General features: G+C 52.4%; 1 protein-coding gene across 2 annotated transcripts in view; it reads left to right on the top strand.

Annotated features, from left to right (window-relative positions):
• The first annotated feature begins 12,155 nt into the window (after positions 1 to 12,155).
• Positions 12,156 to 15,317, top strand: part of arid1b (AT-rich interactive domain 1B) — a 132,813-nt gene continuing 129,651 nt past the window's right edge. For both annotated transcript variants that reach the window (XM_078089494.1, XM_078089493.1), the window contains exon 1: positions 12,156 to 13,813. In XM_078089494.1, the coding sequence (XP_077945620.1) occupies positions 12,539 to 13,813 (1,275 nt within the window). In that variant the 5' untranslated portion in view covers positions 12,156 to 12,538. The remainder of the gene's footprint in view (positions 13,814 to 15,317) is intronic.

Here is a 15,317-nt window from a genome sequence, read left to right as displayed (position 1 = left end):
CCACATTGTCTATTTTGGACATCTTTCCCCTGACCACCAGTCGAGTCTCCTCCAGACGACCCTTCCTTCCGGCCTCCCGCCACACCTATAGTAGCCCCCCCTCTCTCGCCCCCCCCCCCTGCAGCCTCTGGTTTGATCGATAGTGACTTTCGACGCCGTGGGCTGCAGCTCCAGCCCGGGCCTGCGCTTGTGCCACGACAAGGACGAGCGAGGGAGGAAGACAGATGGTGAGAGGGAGCCGAATGGAGCGCGGCCCCAGCGTCACATGTGTTTTAAATAACTTTGACGGAGGAGTTTGAACCGTCTCTCCGGGCTGGAGCTAATCTGATGTGAGAGGATGCCACGCTGATGCTGATAGGACGCGGAGATAGAGCAGGGGAGGGAATGTCGGAGGGAGCCATGCGGGAGAGAGAGAGAGAGAGAGAGAGAGAGAGAGCGAGAGGGTAATAGAGGTGCTCACTCAGCTGGTGGGAAATCTGCCCTCTTCATCTTCTTTTTCGCCCGTGCAGCCTCTCTCTTTCTCACGTTGCCCCTGCCTCCCGTCACCCAGTTACATCCATTTACCACCAGGACCGGGTTCTCCTCTCCCTTTCACACTCTGCGTCACGCTCCCTCTCGCCCGCCGTCCGTCTCTCTCCCTGCCGTCCCCTCTGCTCGCTGTCTCCCCTCCCTCTCCCTGCCTCACGGCCCCCTGCCACTGTCTTTCACAGCCTCTCCCTTCCATTTATGAAATTGCTCATGTTACCCTCCCTTCCTCCTCCCTCCTCCTCCCTTTGCCCAGCTCTCTCTCTCTCTCTCTCTCTCTCATAAGTCTTAGCGGATGCATCCCTCCTCCGCAGATCGTCCCGAACCGCTGTCCCATCAGCCCACAGCTGAGTGGCCAGTGGTCTTAAAAAAAACGTCCTCCAGAGGGTAATATTCTGAGTCAGCAGGACCCGCTACTGACACGGCGGCCCGGGCCGTAACGCTGGGCGTCCAGTCTTAATCCCGGGGCCTCTTGTTTGCCTCGTCGCCCTGCGGTCACTGCGCCATCTTTCCTGCGGCTCCGCCGGTTTATACGGCTCACTGCGCTTTCACGAGCAATGTCCCAGTGCCGTTGTAGTCGGGGGGAGATTTAAAGGGGCTCGGAACATTTTCATTTCACGTAATGGTGCTTTTGGAGTATTGCAATTTCGTAATTGTAATGTTGTAATCCAAAAATAGTGTCTCACCCCTGATTTTCTTGTCGTATGTTTTGGTCCTACTGTTGGTTAACACTTATCTAGTCTCTCAAGGCCGAACTCGGGGCTATTGTTTTGAATACAAATACATTATTAATATGTTCTTTGTAATATCATGGTAAACAGATATTCCACAATGTCATTAAAAAAACAATCCCATAAAAAACAATGCTGCATTATTAGTGCAACCTCAGCGTAACCTCTGTGAACGGCGACCTTATTCACAGTAATAATTGGGTGTAATGTAGTGTGCATAGTGTGCATGTAACCTTACAAAATGAAAGGCCCCATATGCCAGTCCCACCCGGGTGAATGGGCGCACGCACACACATACAAATGCATTTTCCAAGTCAGAGTGATGTAGAGCAGAACAGACAGAGAGCCAGACGGATGGAAGTAGGCAATGAGTATCAAATGGGGAAGCAAAAAAAAAATTTTTTTAAATCCAGGGGAACCTTGATGGCGCTTGACTCGCTGTGGGCGGGTGAGGGATGGAGAGAGATTGAGTGGTGGGGGGGGGGGGGGGGGTGGGGAGGGTGGGATGGCGGCCTGTCCTTGCGCCTCCTCCACTTCTCCCAGCCCTCCCGCTCGCGTCTCTCCACTCCGCTCGTTTCTGGCTCATTACCCCCCCCCCCATCCTCTCCCCTCTCCCCCCGTCCGCCAGCAGACTTCTCCCTGGGCGGCTGTGAAAAGAACTGTCCTCTGTCGCTCTCCACGACAGCCGCAGTCTGAGCGCTGCCCTGCCCTCCTGGTATTAATCAACACACACACACACACACACACACACACACACACACTCCTCCTTCCCTCTGACGGACAGGCTGGTGGGCAGCCGTCTCTTCTCCCGGCACTCACTTGCAAATGAGACTTCTAACCTCGTCCAGAAGCAGGCGAGGGACAGCGTGTCGGAAAAGAGTTATTGGGACTTGGGTCTTTATTTTGTGAAGGCCGCTTTAACCGAATGGGACATATTATCTCTCACAAAGTAACTAAATCCAACTGGAGGCATGAGGATAATATCAGTCAATGACATTTGATGTGTCGGACTCCAATAGGGAAAATACTGAAATTGCATCCTTCCGTGTTTTGGAAGGATTAAAGCATTAAACTGGAGGGGAGTCTTTGAATTACAGGGGAGCCGGAGTTTGTTTTTACGTCCCATAAAAGAGACCCGAGCTCGCCAGAAGTAACGAGATGTTAGGTTTGCCGGATCTTAAAAATAAAATTGTAATGTTGCAATAAATAATAAGAAGAAATACCTCAAATCTGTTGAAGCCTTCTGTCACTAAGTGCGTGTCTGCATTGCGTCGCTGACTTTTCTCTGTCAATAATCCATCTGGAGGGAGGTCATTGTTTATCACGGCTCACGGGCCTCCATGTGTTGTTCTGTAAAGGTACGCCTAGTCATTGCAACCCCAACCCCCCCCCACAGTCCCAGACCCCCACCAAAGAAAAGAAGGGACACAATATTATATAGTTATTTGTCTGCAAACTTAATGAAAGCTGACTGCTCTCCAAAGCGCTGCGTATGGAACGCTGTCATCTCGTGGCTAACGATATCCCAGCGTGCCCCCCCCCCCCCCCCCCCCCTCCCCCGTCTCACCCTCTTTGCCCTCTCTTAAAAACCTGTGCCCGCTGACAGTCTGCCAGGTGTGCCCGTACCCAGGAGACTCGCCCGGTGTCACCGAGCGAAAGCGCGGCCCGCGTTGTCCGTGAAGCGAGGCGAGATGCCAGCTCGGCCACAGAATAACTCTGAAGGAGGAGGAGGAGGGTGGGGGTGGGTGGAGATGATCCCCAATGCCGGTATATGTATGACATTACCTGGCTGCCTTCCCTCCGCTCTCTGCTGGGTATGCGACCCGGTGTCCGAGTAACATATTCCCTGGCAGGGAGTCGGAATATGAAATGACGGCATTATTCACGTCCTACCTTTGACATTGTCTGTTGGGCCGTGCAGCAGGCGGCGCGGACGGAGCTGGAAATCTGTCCACCCGAGGTGATGCCTCCTAAGCTCGGGTCGAAAGGAAGACACAGGAAGTCCGGCATCGAGTGTCCGGTTGGTCCTCCGTTGTGGCGCTGTCTCCCGGGTGTCCCTCCACTCGCCCCCGTTCTGATGAGAGCAGCTGGACACCGGGGAGACTTTGTCTCTGTCCTCGGGCAGACTGCGCAATTTAAACCTGCCTCGGGCGTGTGGATATTACTCCCCGGTGAGACGGCTGAAAATTAATGGAAATTGTTTTTTGAGGAATCGTTATTAACATTCTCCTTTGGATGCCCTTTTGTCATCTCAGCCCCGTCGCTTCTCTCCCGCTTTATTCTCCCGCTAATTTATGCGTCCGTTGACATTCCTGTCGGTGTGCGAATGTGCCGCTAAATGCGAATAATCAGACTAATAATTAGCAATTGCGCCGTCACTTCAGTGGGCATTTATTTTGGCATTAGAAGACCATCAATCATGCGATTATTATCGTATTTAGCTGTTTTGTTCCCCTCTTATCTTCATTGCCATGATCTCTGGTTTTTAGTATCCAGGAGGTGATTTTCTGCCACAGTAGGCACCACTAATGCACCAGCAAGAAGCTCCCTTTTTTCCTCCCTGGTGAAGAAGGCTCGTGGTGTGGTACGACATCTCCGGAACCAGGGAATCCCATTCCCTTACACACACGACTCGATTTCACACCCTCGAGCCGGATGAAGAGGCCTCTGCGCAGGGAAAAAAGGGTAACTATCACCCTTGTTCCCGGTGGTGGAAAAATCTGCTACTTAAATGGGGAGCAATATAACTGACATTTTCCAGTTCATTATGCAGCCCCTGACCTTCACCGTCCACCACTCGGATCCTTCGCCCGGCACAAGCCGAGGCCTGCTTTCCCCCTAATGGGAGATGTTTGACCTTGTCAGGAACTGAGGGGAGGTCGCGGCGGGGGGGGGGGGGGGGGGATGAAGGAGGCTGTAATCGGCCCGAGAGAGATGAGAACGCCCCGCGACAACGGCGGAGAACGCCGTTACACTCACGGCGGCATCGGGGGCCCATCTGCGGCTAATTAAAACTTCCGTTCCTCGGCGGAGGGGAGTAAATCATCAATGCGTGTGTTTTTTGAAAGCGATAACGCCTTTTGATGCATTATGTAAATTCCTGATCCGCAGGGATAATCTATAGCTGTCGAATGTTTTATTACATCATCCGGTCCTTTGCACTTGGTGTTTGTCTCTGTTTGCGGGCAAACTGTTGAAGCTTATCACCGATGGATTCAACTAATCTTCAACCGGCTCTCTCTCCTTTATGTCCTGGCGTACTTTAAAGACTCCTCAGGATTCCAGATAAATCCATCGCACTCAGTCACCAAACGTAATAGAAAGTAATCATATCGGGAGTCTTTCACGGATTAGGCTGTTTTTTGAATGTGATTTATAATCTCTTCCATTTGTGTGAACTACAATAATGTGCACAGGGCGCCTGGCAGAGATAATCTTATTACCCAGTTAAGGCTTTTGTTTTCTGCTGCCTCGCTTTTATTCTTTATTAAAACATTTTGGTGCATTAAACATGCAAATTTGTGGCTGGGCATAATTGGGGTCTTGCTTTAAAAAAAAAAAAAACCTCTCCCCTGTTTGGTAGGAGATTAGGAATTTCATCTTCAGGATTATGTATAGAGTACAGTGAAAGCCCATGAAATAGTCTTGCTTCCCATTATGTTTAAAGCCACTCAAGCTTATTAATGTGAAAGGAAAATGTATTATTCACCACACAACGGCATTGTCATATGACAAAAAAAAAAAAAAAGATGTCAGATGGCAGCTATTTTGATTGATGGGATTGGTCGCCTGATTAGTTCTTGTCCAATCAGTGTGCTCCGGGGATCACGTTTATCAAGCCAATCGGCTTTCAAAAAGACGGACAAATCTTGGCTGTTGGGAGTTCAGTGTATTTTCGGGGATTTTTGGAAATAGCCCTACATCTGCTGTCGGAGCTGCAACAACAAAGCTGTCAAATCTCCTTTACTACTTTAATCGGGATCGCAGCGGCGGCAAACCGCGCCGTGGACACCAGGCGGGAGGACGTGAGTCAGACAGAAGCCAGCCGACTCCAGCAGGAATCCTCATTGATCACTGAGGGCTTCTCACCAGCCTCGCATGCGGAGAGATCAGAGCTTCAATCTTACTATGAAATTAAATCTCACAATGTAAAATGATTCCCAGATCTGCCCCCCCCCCCAAAAAAAAGAAAAGAAAAATGTCAAAGAAAGTGCAAAGAGAATATTCAGGTGTCAGTATTTCTGCACCGAGGGGTCTAATAAGTGATCACACAGTAAGCCGGGGAATCTCTTCCCCCATCATGGTGAGCAACTTTTTGATTTTGTGTCAAAACATATTTAAAATTTGAACAGCGCCGTCGTTCCTGCGGCGCGGCGCGCCCCCTCCGCGGGGCCCGTCCACGGGAGGCGTCGCGGCGTGCGGCTCCAACGCGCCGACGCTCCTTTCATTCTCCCTTGTCTGACACGTTAAGTGTGATGCCACGAGGAGGCTCCGTTTTAATTGTTTGGACAGATCACTCAGGGGAGAGCGGCTTTGATTTGGGCTCTTTGACAGAATAGGCACACGCCTCGCCGAGTCGCTTTGGCTGTCTTCTTCTTGGCCCGATCCTGGCGGGCGGCGCTGTATTGACCGCCATAAGCCGTTTACCGCCGGCCCCGCTTAAGCTAAAGGCCAAGCCTCGTCCGACCTTTGGCGGTTAGCTGGTGCCGGGGGCGATTGTGTCACCGGGATCTGCAATGATGCAGAGACGTGACTTGTTATTGCTCCGCGAAAATCCATTCAATCAAATCTCGACTCTTGAGTCGATTTTTATTCGCTAATCTTGCAGTTGGATCTGAGGAAAGCTGGTCAGCCAGCTCAGTGGCAAACGAGCCATTGATCTATAAGCACGGGGCAACTGTAAGTGTAATTTCTTTATTGAATAAGACGAATAGGAACTGGAGCTGCGGCGTGCAGCCACTGCATGGAGGCGCAGTTTACCTCGGCGGAGCCCGGTGAGTGGTGAGAAATCACCTGTTGATGGGCCATAATGTAATAGAACGTTGCCTTTGAATGGGCGGGGACCGTAATGTCACACAGTCCATTAATATTCCCCCGCCGTGCCCACATCTCGGCCCGCCGCTCCGGGGGAATGATTAGGGTGACGGACGACGGGCCGATGACACAAGAAAACAACTTCCCCGCCTCCCCTCCATCTCCTCCCCACCCCTTCCCCCCTTTTTTTTTCTCCGCCCTCCCCTCGACCCGTCAACAAAACAGCCACAAATTACCCACTTTGCTCGCAATATTATCACGGCTGATCGTTGCTGTCCGTAATTAGAGTCTTAGTGTCGTCTGGCCCCCATTAGGCTCACAATAGTGCCTGGGAACGGCGCCACTTTGGGCAAATGGCACGTTGACTTTTTGTGAAGAGACGGCGAAACGCATCTGAGTGGCGTTACCGATCCAAACGGCGTTCGAGTGCTTCTGTGGCGGGCGGACAGACTCGACGGGCCCAGATGCAAAACGGACGCAATCGCCAGCAGCAACGTCTTCATGCTCAAGCGGTGGCGTCCAAACATCCCGCCGCGGCCCGGTGGAGCCTGTGTTTCAATCACACGCCGTCGGATGGCTCGCTGCTGAGTTTCCTCTCAGGCTACACAGAGAGAGAGAGAGCTCTGTATCGTGAGCCCGGGCGCCGTTTGATCTCCGTCATCTCCCCTCTAAGACATCATTGTGTAACACCGTAAAAGCGGACGGCTTCACGGAGGGAAGGAAATATCAAGGAAGTTATTCATAAATATTAGATAGGATCAAAACAGCCGACCGCTCTGAGCGCCGCGGTCAAGTCATCCACATCCCTTTGATTCTGCGTCCTCCACTCGGGCCGAGCGGGGAGGATTGAGCATGCATTGAAATCGAGCCCCCCCCACTCCCTCCCCTCCCTCCTTCTTTTTAAAGAGCTGAAAAACGAAAAAATAAGAACTTGATTTCAATCCTCTTACTATTAAACCAATAACAAAACACAAATTGACTGTTTTGTTCCATTTCTGATCAACACTTTTCATTATTCATAATTCCCTTGTTTTGATTACTGTCCCAAACGCACAGCACGCCGAACCTGTGAAGATTAATAGGCTGCGTTCTCCAAATTCTTCCTCTTTTCCTCCGGAGCTGACACAAATTGGTGAAATATCGCTTTGATCATGCCTCCTGAACAACAAGCAAAACACAAACCTAATTAGCCTAAGTCAAAATAGCTCCAAATGCTTCTGTTTCTTATGAAATCCTTCCTTCCTCCCGCGCCGCTGTTGTAGATAACACCCACTAGAACGGAGTGTCATTCTTTTACCTGTAATATGTGTGAGAGAGTTTGTGGCTTATCTGATGATATAAATCCCTTAATCTGACCTTTGACCTTTCCGTGGACAGAAGGCAGGGGGCCCCGGTTGCTCCGATGCGTCAGTTCTCTTCCCTTAACACCATTTACGGCGGAGAGCAGAACAAAGGGAGGTGCTCTGAACAGACTTTGAGGCCTCGGCGGGTTTTGGGATGTAGGAGAGCTCGCTCGGCCGACTTCTTTGTTGACGTTAGTCATCCCATCTGGGTGGAAATGTCAAGTGGCGGGGGGGGGGAATCAAAGAAGCGCCCTTGAGTTATTGCACCACTAAAAAGCTGCCAGCAGAGACAAAGTGACGGGTCTGAATTGTGCGCGCGTTGTGGACTTTTTTGCGTCTGCCCACGAATGCGCTCGACCCGCCGGCAACGCGCCGAAGCTCCGCGGGCATTCGGAGGGTTCGCTAACCGCCGGCAGCACGGAGGCTACCTTTGCAAACGTTGGTGGATTAGCTCACGTTGCGGCGCTAACATATGCGATGGCTGCCGGCGAGCTCTTCCCCATTAGGTTTGCACATCAAAGGCGGCGGGAGAAGTTCTTCACAGGCAGTTAAAAGTGGGCTCAGTGTGGATCTTGTAAATACCGTCTTTGAGTCTGTGCCTCTCGGGGGACACTTCACTCACTACTCCAGTCGGGGGGGGAGGCGAGGGAGGGGAGGAGAGGAGCAGTGACAGGCATCAGGGGGAGGGAGGGGGGGTGAGGAGGGGGGAGGGGGGTTCTTGAGAGCCCAGTCCCCTGTCACCTCCAGAATGGGACGTGTGGATGAAGAAAATCACTCTCCTCTCCCGGTCTGTATCCCCCCCCACCCCCCTCTCCTCCTCTTCCTCACACTTCACATGATAGCTGACAGCGAAAGTAGAGCGTGGCTGTTTCTTCGTTTTTTCTTTTTGAGTCATGTTTCTCATAACACATAAATAGAGCACGCGGCGTCCGGGGAATTCTGTGATTCTGTGTTTTTCGGCGTGCAGGCGGACACAATAGCATCCACTCCTCTCAAGTGTTGTTGAAAACATTTTATCCATCGGAGCCGTTTGCGGGGCTCTGGTGAGGCCCCCGGACTCCGCAAGGAGCCGAAAGGAGTAAGAGATGTGTTTTGTTAGCAGCCACGCACGCACGCACACACACGCACACACACAGACACGCACGCGGCGTATGCTCCAAGGCCCATCGTGGCTTGGATTTGCAGACTGATCAATTGAAATGCTGTTATTTACCCAAGCCTGAAATGAAAACACTATGGATCAATTTGATGCACTTCCATAGGGTTTGCTCACAGTGGCTGGCTGGCTTTTTGTCTCTGCTACAGCCTCCTTCTCGTCCTCCTTAGCCACACACCCCTCATTTTATACACCCGCCCTCCCCATGTCTCCCACCATCAACATTACTAATGCAAAATATACTCCGTCTCTCACACACACACACACACACACACACACACACACACACCATCTACGATGCATCCCCTCCCTGCACGCTCGCTCCAAACACACCCACAGTGTGACACCGGGGCCGCCGCATCCGTCTGAGTGTGCGTGTGCGTGCGTGCATGTGTGTGTTGGTGTGTGTTTTGGGCTGACCCACTTTCTGTGCTTGGCCAGGCTTGTGTTGCTGCTGCTGCTGCTGTCTGCTGTTCTGTGCTGCTGGGGGGGGAGGAGGGGGGAGACGATCCCTGCAGACTCCCCCGGAACAGACTCCAGCTCTCCTCCTGACAGACACTCACCGTGGCATGTTCTCCCCCTGCGGACTGGAGACCTCTGCCTCTTTACGTGCGCGTGTGTGTGTGTGTGAGAGGGTTGCAGATACACCTTGATGCAGATGCACAAATGGATAGAAAAATGCATGCACATGGCTGCGCACACAGTAAGAGCACACACACACACACTCATCTTGCACACATATGCAAAGCACAAACCATCCCAGATCTGTATATTTTTAATTCCACCCACCCTCCTCCGGCTCCTCCTCCTCTCTTCCCGTGTTTGTCTGGAGTTATTGTTTCAATCTTGCTGCATCAGGGGGCCCCTGAAGGTTATAAATTAAACATAAATGCAAATGCGCTGAGCCATTGCCCTCCTCCTCCACCTCCCTCCTCCCTGCACACACACACACACACACACACACACACACACACACATCTTTGCCATTCAAACAGATCAGTGTGTCTGCGAAATTAATAGGAGAACAGTGGGCTTTTTTTAATGAGCGAGGGAGGAAAATTAGAGTTGCAAAGCCACAGCGCACACCCAGAGCCGCAGCCGAGGCAACGGCTCGAAAAGCCCGGCGCCATCATAGAATATGCTAATGCCCGCGGTCCCCTCGCTGTGGGCCTTGGTGTTGCTCTAGATGAAATCAGAGCCGAGGCTTTGATCTGGGACACCGATGGGAGGCGGAATCGTCGCGTGCACAAAGTACAGAGAGCAGGGAGGGTGCGGACGAGGCTGCTTCCCGCCAGAAAAGGTGCACGTGAGACCTCGCGTGAAACACATTGCCGATCGCGTATGACGAGGCGTTGTTTTCGTCGACGCACACGCAGAGCAACAGCGGTTGCTTTCTGCTCTGTGATACACGGAGGGTGTAAACGCGACGTCTTCTTGGGGGTGTCCTATCGATACCATAACAACGTTACAGCTTTCATTCTCCGCCACATGGGCTCGTAAAAGAATACGGGTTTATAGTGGTGTCACTCGCTTTCATGCTCCTATCATCGAGCTGATATTTTGCAAAGTGAGAATGAACCTCTTGTAATGTAATTCCCCCCCCCCCCCCCCCATGTAGTTGGCGCAATACTTTTTATAGCAGGCCGTCCTGCAGTGTCAATCATTTCTGCGTGCTGCTGCTTGTATTGTTTATTATTACGTTCAGTGCTCCAACTTGCACTAACACTGTGTCTCCAGCAGGGGTCTTACCATTGTCACGGCCTCAGAGTGAATTATCTCACACTGTACACGACACAGAGTGAATTTGGGCCTCCTCTCTTCTCCAACGTGTGACGTGAAGTAACAATTAAGTGCCGGACAAACAACGCTCGCCTCCCCCCCCCCCCCCTCCTGTCGCCATCGCCGTGGTCATCGCCGGGCCGCCTCCGCCACCACCACCGCGGCGTCTACGTTGTCATCGGCGCACAGTTGCTCCCTGCAGGCCGCCAGTCATCTTCATTATCATGGCCCTCCTCACAGCACAACGCTCATCCCCAAAATCCTTCCCCTCCACCCCCCCCCCCCCCCCACCTCCCCCTCCCTCTTTCATCCATAGCTCCCTCTGTTGATCAAATGCATCTGATCTCATCAAAGCAGACCCTCTGCTCACTCAAGTCCCAACAGACACCCGAGCTTCTTTACTAAGCACAATTTCACACCCATGTTTGAACACCACTGATGGGATGGGGACAGATAGCGTATCTTGTAGACTTTGGTTTTGTGTGGTCCTACACTGCAGCCGGGGGTTGATTTTTGTACGTTCATTTATTTTTTCTTCCTCTTCTTCTTCTTTCTTTTTTAAAAATGTCATTATCATTTCAGACGGGCTCTTCGCTAACAGAGTAAATCAAAAGAAGGAAATTAAAGAATGTAGCCTTTTATTCAAATAAGACCCTAATGAAGAATGGCTTTAATATTCATAGTATTCATATCACATTCCTACGGAGTGAGTTTTAAGTGACCTCATCGTACTGAATGCCCTTTATTCTTCTTCTATCACACCAAGTAGTCCCCAGTATAATGTAGTTTATAATTTGTGATATGTTCATGCACCCCCCCCCCCCCCCCCTCCCCTTCCCCAGCCCCTTCCCCAGCCCCTCCCACCCTCTTTCTACACCCCTGCTATGGTTCTGTATTGAAGAAGGAGCATTACTCATTTTAACACATAAGTGATTGGATGAACTCCGTTACGCACGTATTGCAACCCCGCAGCCGCTCCGCCGCGCGATTACATTCGTATTCCGACGGCCACACCATTGCGCACGGCGCGCGGTTCGCGTGTCCGGCTCCTGTCAGAGCAGCAGAGAGGACTGGCTCGAGCCGAAGGGACCGGGGAGGCTGGGAAGAGGGAAAATCCGATGTGGACAACCGCGTAGAAACTCGCTCGGGCAAACTGAACATGTGCCGGCGGGGTTATTTCAAGGGTCCGCGCGCACACGTGGAAGTGCCGGATCCGTCACGGTTATGGGCTGTTAAAAAAAGAAAGAAAGAGTAATATGCTCCCTGAACTCAAGGGAAGGAGCCGGTCCTCGTGCACCGCGTGACCCGCAATTAGTTATCAGATATCTAGACGCTGAAGTGGCAACATGGGAAACGCATCTCGCGTGAACATGTCGCCAGCATCGATGCTTTTTCAATATTTATTCAAGTAATCGTAAAAAATCATCCTCGGTTGTACGTCACACACGCACACACACACGCGCGCGTCCGTGCGCGTGCTGCTGGTGGACTCGCTACTCCAGTCCGGGTTTTCCAAGCGAGGCGCGCAGGAGCCCCGGAGGTGGATCGGCTCGCGTAGCCCCGCTCCCCCTCTCTCTCCCCCTCTCTCTCTCTCCCCCTCTCTCTCCCTCTCTCTCTCTCACGCCGTGCTGGGCCACAAGGGCTCCGGGAGACGCTGCTACATATCACCGAGACCCGGGATGGAGGAGAGGCGGAGGGGGGGCAAGGAAGGGTAAAAAAAAAAAAAAAGTTTCGTTTAAACCCCGCAGAGAAACTTTCGACATGAAGCCTCGCTGACGGAACCGTTTCACCACAGCGACACCAGCGCGAGAACAAAGCTTGATTTTCTTTCTTTTTTTCTTACCCCGACTGAATCTACCCCCCCCCCCCCACCCCCACCCCGCTTGTGTTTCCTTCGCTCTTGTCTCACCCTCCGTGCGCACGGCGGGTCGCGGCTCGCTGTCACTGCGCGCTGAGATGTTGGAGTGACCATGGCCGCGCAAGTTGCATCGGCTCCGACCAGAACTAATAACAAAAATAAGAAATTATCCAGCGGTTTGGGTCCGGAGCTCAATTCGGGAAAATCCGGAGGAGTAGGGACCGTGCAGCGGACTGGACCTATGCTGGGCGCCGGAGATGGGACTCTGAATAATGTAGACCATCACCGCCGCAACGAGCTCAACATGGTCCATTCAACTTCCGCGACTCACGGCGCGTCGGACGGCCGCGACCAGGATGGGAATAACCTCGCGTCCGCCTCGGCTTCCGCCAATTCCGCCGCGTCCTCGATGGAGACGGGTCTGATCGCGAACCACAAGCTGAAATGTGCGGCGAGCGGAGATCCTCCGCAGTCTCAACCGCCGCCGCCGCAGCAGCAGCAGCAGCAGACGACGCAATTCGGCCAATTTGCGCCACATCACCAGCGACAGATCCAAAGTAACAACACGGCGAATAACAACGGCCAGGGGCCCCGCGGGGACAGGGCCATGGATCACCAGCACCACGGCGGCAAGGAGAACCTGTTGGGGGGGCAGGGAGAGCCGCAGCAGCAGCAGCAGCACATGCCAGGTAAAGGTGAGGGGGAGCTCACCTGTAAACCGGAGAGGATGATGGGTACCAGGTATGAACACCTGGGGCCTACAGGTAACAACTCCGAGTTTAACAACAACTACTACACGTCAAGGCCCTGTTATGAGCAACATGGCGGACAGCAGCAGCAGCAGAGCAGCGGGATGGGGGTAACTCACTCCTCGGCACATAACAGCATGGAGAACTCCCACGAAGCCGGGTACCACAACAGCCAGTACAACCAGTACCCGGCGTACCGGGCAGGCTACGGCGGCGGGAGCTACGCGATGATGGGCCCCGCCGGGGGCCGGCAACCTGGGACCATGATGATGGGCAGCAACTCCTCGGCGAGCCACGGCAAGTCCCCCCTGGCAGCGGCTCCGGGGGGCTTCCAGAGGTTCCCAGGACAAACGCAGCAGCAGCAGCAGCAGCAGCAGCAGCAGCAGCAGCATCCCTCGGGGGCCACGCCGACTCTCAACCAGCTGCTGACTTCCCCGAGCCCCATGATGCGGGGCTACGGCGGGGCATATCAAGACTACGGCGGGGCCACGGCGCAGCAGCAGGCCGGCATGGGCCTCGGCAAGGACGTGGGGCCCCAGTACGGAGCCAGCTCGGCCCACGGCTGGGGAGGGCAGCAGAGAAACCCCCCTCATTCGATGAGTCCGGGCAACGGAGGGCAAGGCCTCGGCAGGACGCAGGTATGTTTGGGGAAGTCGGCCGGCGTGCGTCGGTGGCGGGCTCAACGCGTTGTGTGCGCGTGTGTCTGTGCGTGCACGCGCGTGTGCGCGCGCGTGTGCGCGCGCGTGTGTTTTCTATACAAACATGACCTGGGTTAAAACACTTGATCAAGGCGCTTTAATGTAGAAGGAATGGATTCGGACATTATTTAAAGTATGATGCCTGCACGAGCTTTAACGTGACAGAATAAAGGAAGAAAACCTTCAAGTAAAATACATTTCAAAACAAAAACCTCCCGCACTTTTTACGCTTTTTACTGTGCATGCAGTGTTTTTTTTTTTTCATTCCTTATTTTGTTAAGCCGATTTGGATGAATCCAAAAAGGACACCGCTCCGTAGCGCGCCGGTGCGCCTCGTTTATTCTCCTGCAGCCCGGGATTTGAATCGTGGAGGTAAACGGGGTAAAAGCTCCTCCGTCCTGCCGGTTGACGATTGACACCCAGCCCGCCATCTGATTGGCTCCCCGTGGCCCCCGCTGAGCAGCCCGCACTCTGATTCCTGCAGGGATCCTCGGCGCTACAGTGATGCTGCATTTGAGTCTTGTGGGAATATTCCCGACTTGGAAGGCGTCCAACTCAATAATTGAACCTTTGTGAAGGTTTAGCCTGCTCCAGATATTTATTCTAATCATTTTTCCAGTCTGAAAGACTCAACAATTCAACGTCGACTGAAAAACAAAAAGGAAAAATTTAGTGATAATCTTGCATTTATTGTTTTACGTCGAGGGTTGTCCAGTTTAATATGAATCATTTCAAGCTCAATTTAGAAAAAAATAACAAACCCACTGATCTTTTTTCATACATTCTGAATGCATTGTAAAATACATTCTGAGTGATAAGGAAAAACAACAACAACAACCCCAGCAAGCTCTCTTCTGTTGGCCACCGCTGCAGCTCGTGGTTGAATGCCTTGCTCGGGGGCACCTCAGTGTGAGGGAAGGAAAGTGTTACAAATTATTCAAGTATTCCTCCCGCTGGCTTTGGGGACTCAAGAATCCCTGCGTGTCCCTAAACCCTGTACTGAAACACTGGTGTGTCCATAGCTTGTAGACCTACAGCCAGAAGGGGGGGGGGGGGGGGGGGGGGGGTCACTGCCAGTTCACAACTCTCCCCTAAAACAACACAGCGTCTCTCCACAAGAGTTTGTTGTTTTTGATGCACTATAATGATCCGTATACTGCACATCTGGACGGCTGGAGGGTGAGGTGGTTGAGCGGTCTGTCTCCCGCAAAACAAAAGCAGTTCATTAGCCTACATTGTTTCAATCAAAGGCACTTTGGGTTGGCTGCGGGGGAAATTAAGTAAATGTTTTAATGTGGGAGGGTTTGCTGCAGTATTGATTGTAACAAATTATGCACCGATGAAATGGTGACTAGAAACCTCAGTAATATACATATATATATTCACTATTTATTGCTCATTATGTGCAGATTGCATTGTAAGAACGTACGAATGTCTTCATTTG

Source organism: Gasterosteus aculeatus, chromosome 15 (genome assembly GCF_964276395.1).
Source record: "Gasterosteus aculeatus chromosome 15, fGasAcu3.hap1.1, whole genome shotgun sequence".
Lineage (NCBI taxonomy): Eukaryota > Metazoa > Chordata > Actinopteri > Perciformes > Gasterosteidae > Gasterosteus > Gasterosteus aculeatus.
This window is presented reverse-complemented; position numbering and strand designations above follow the sequence as displayed.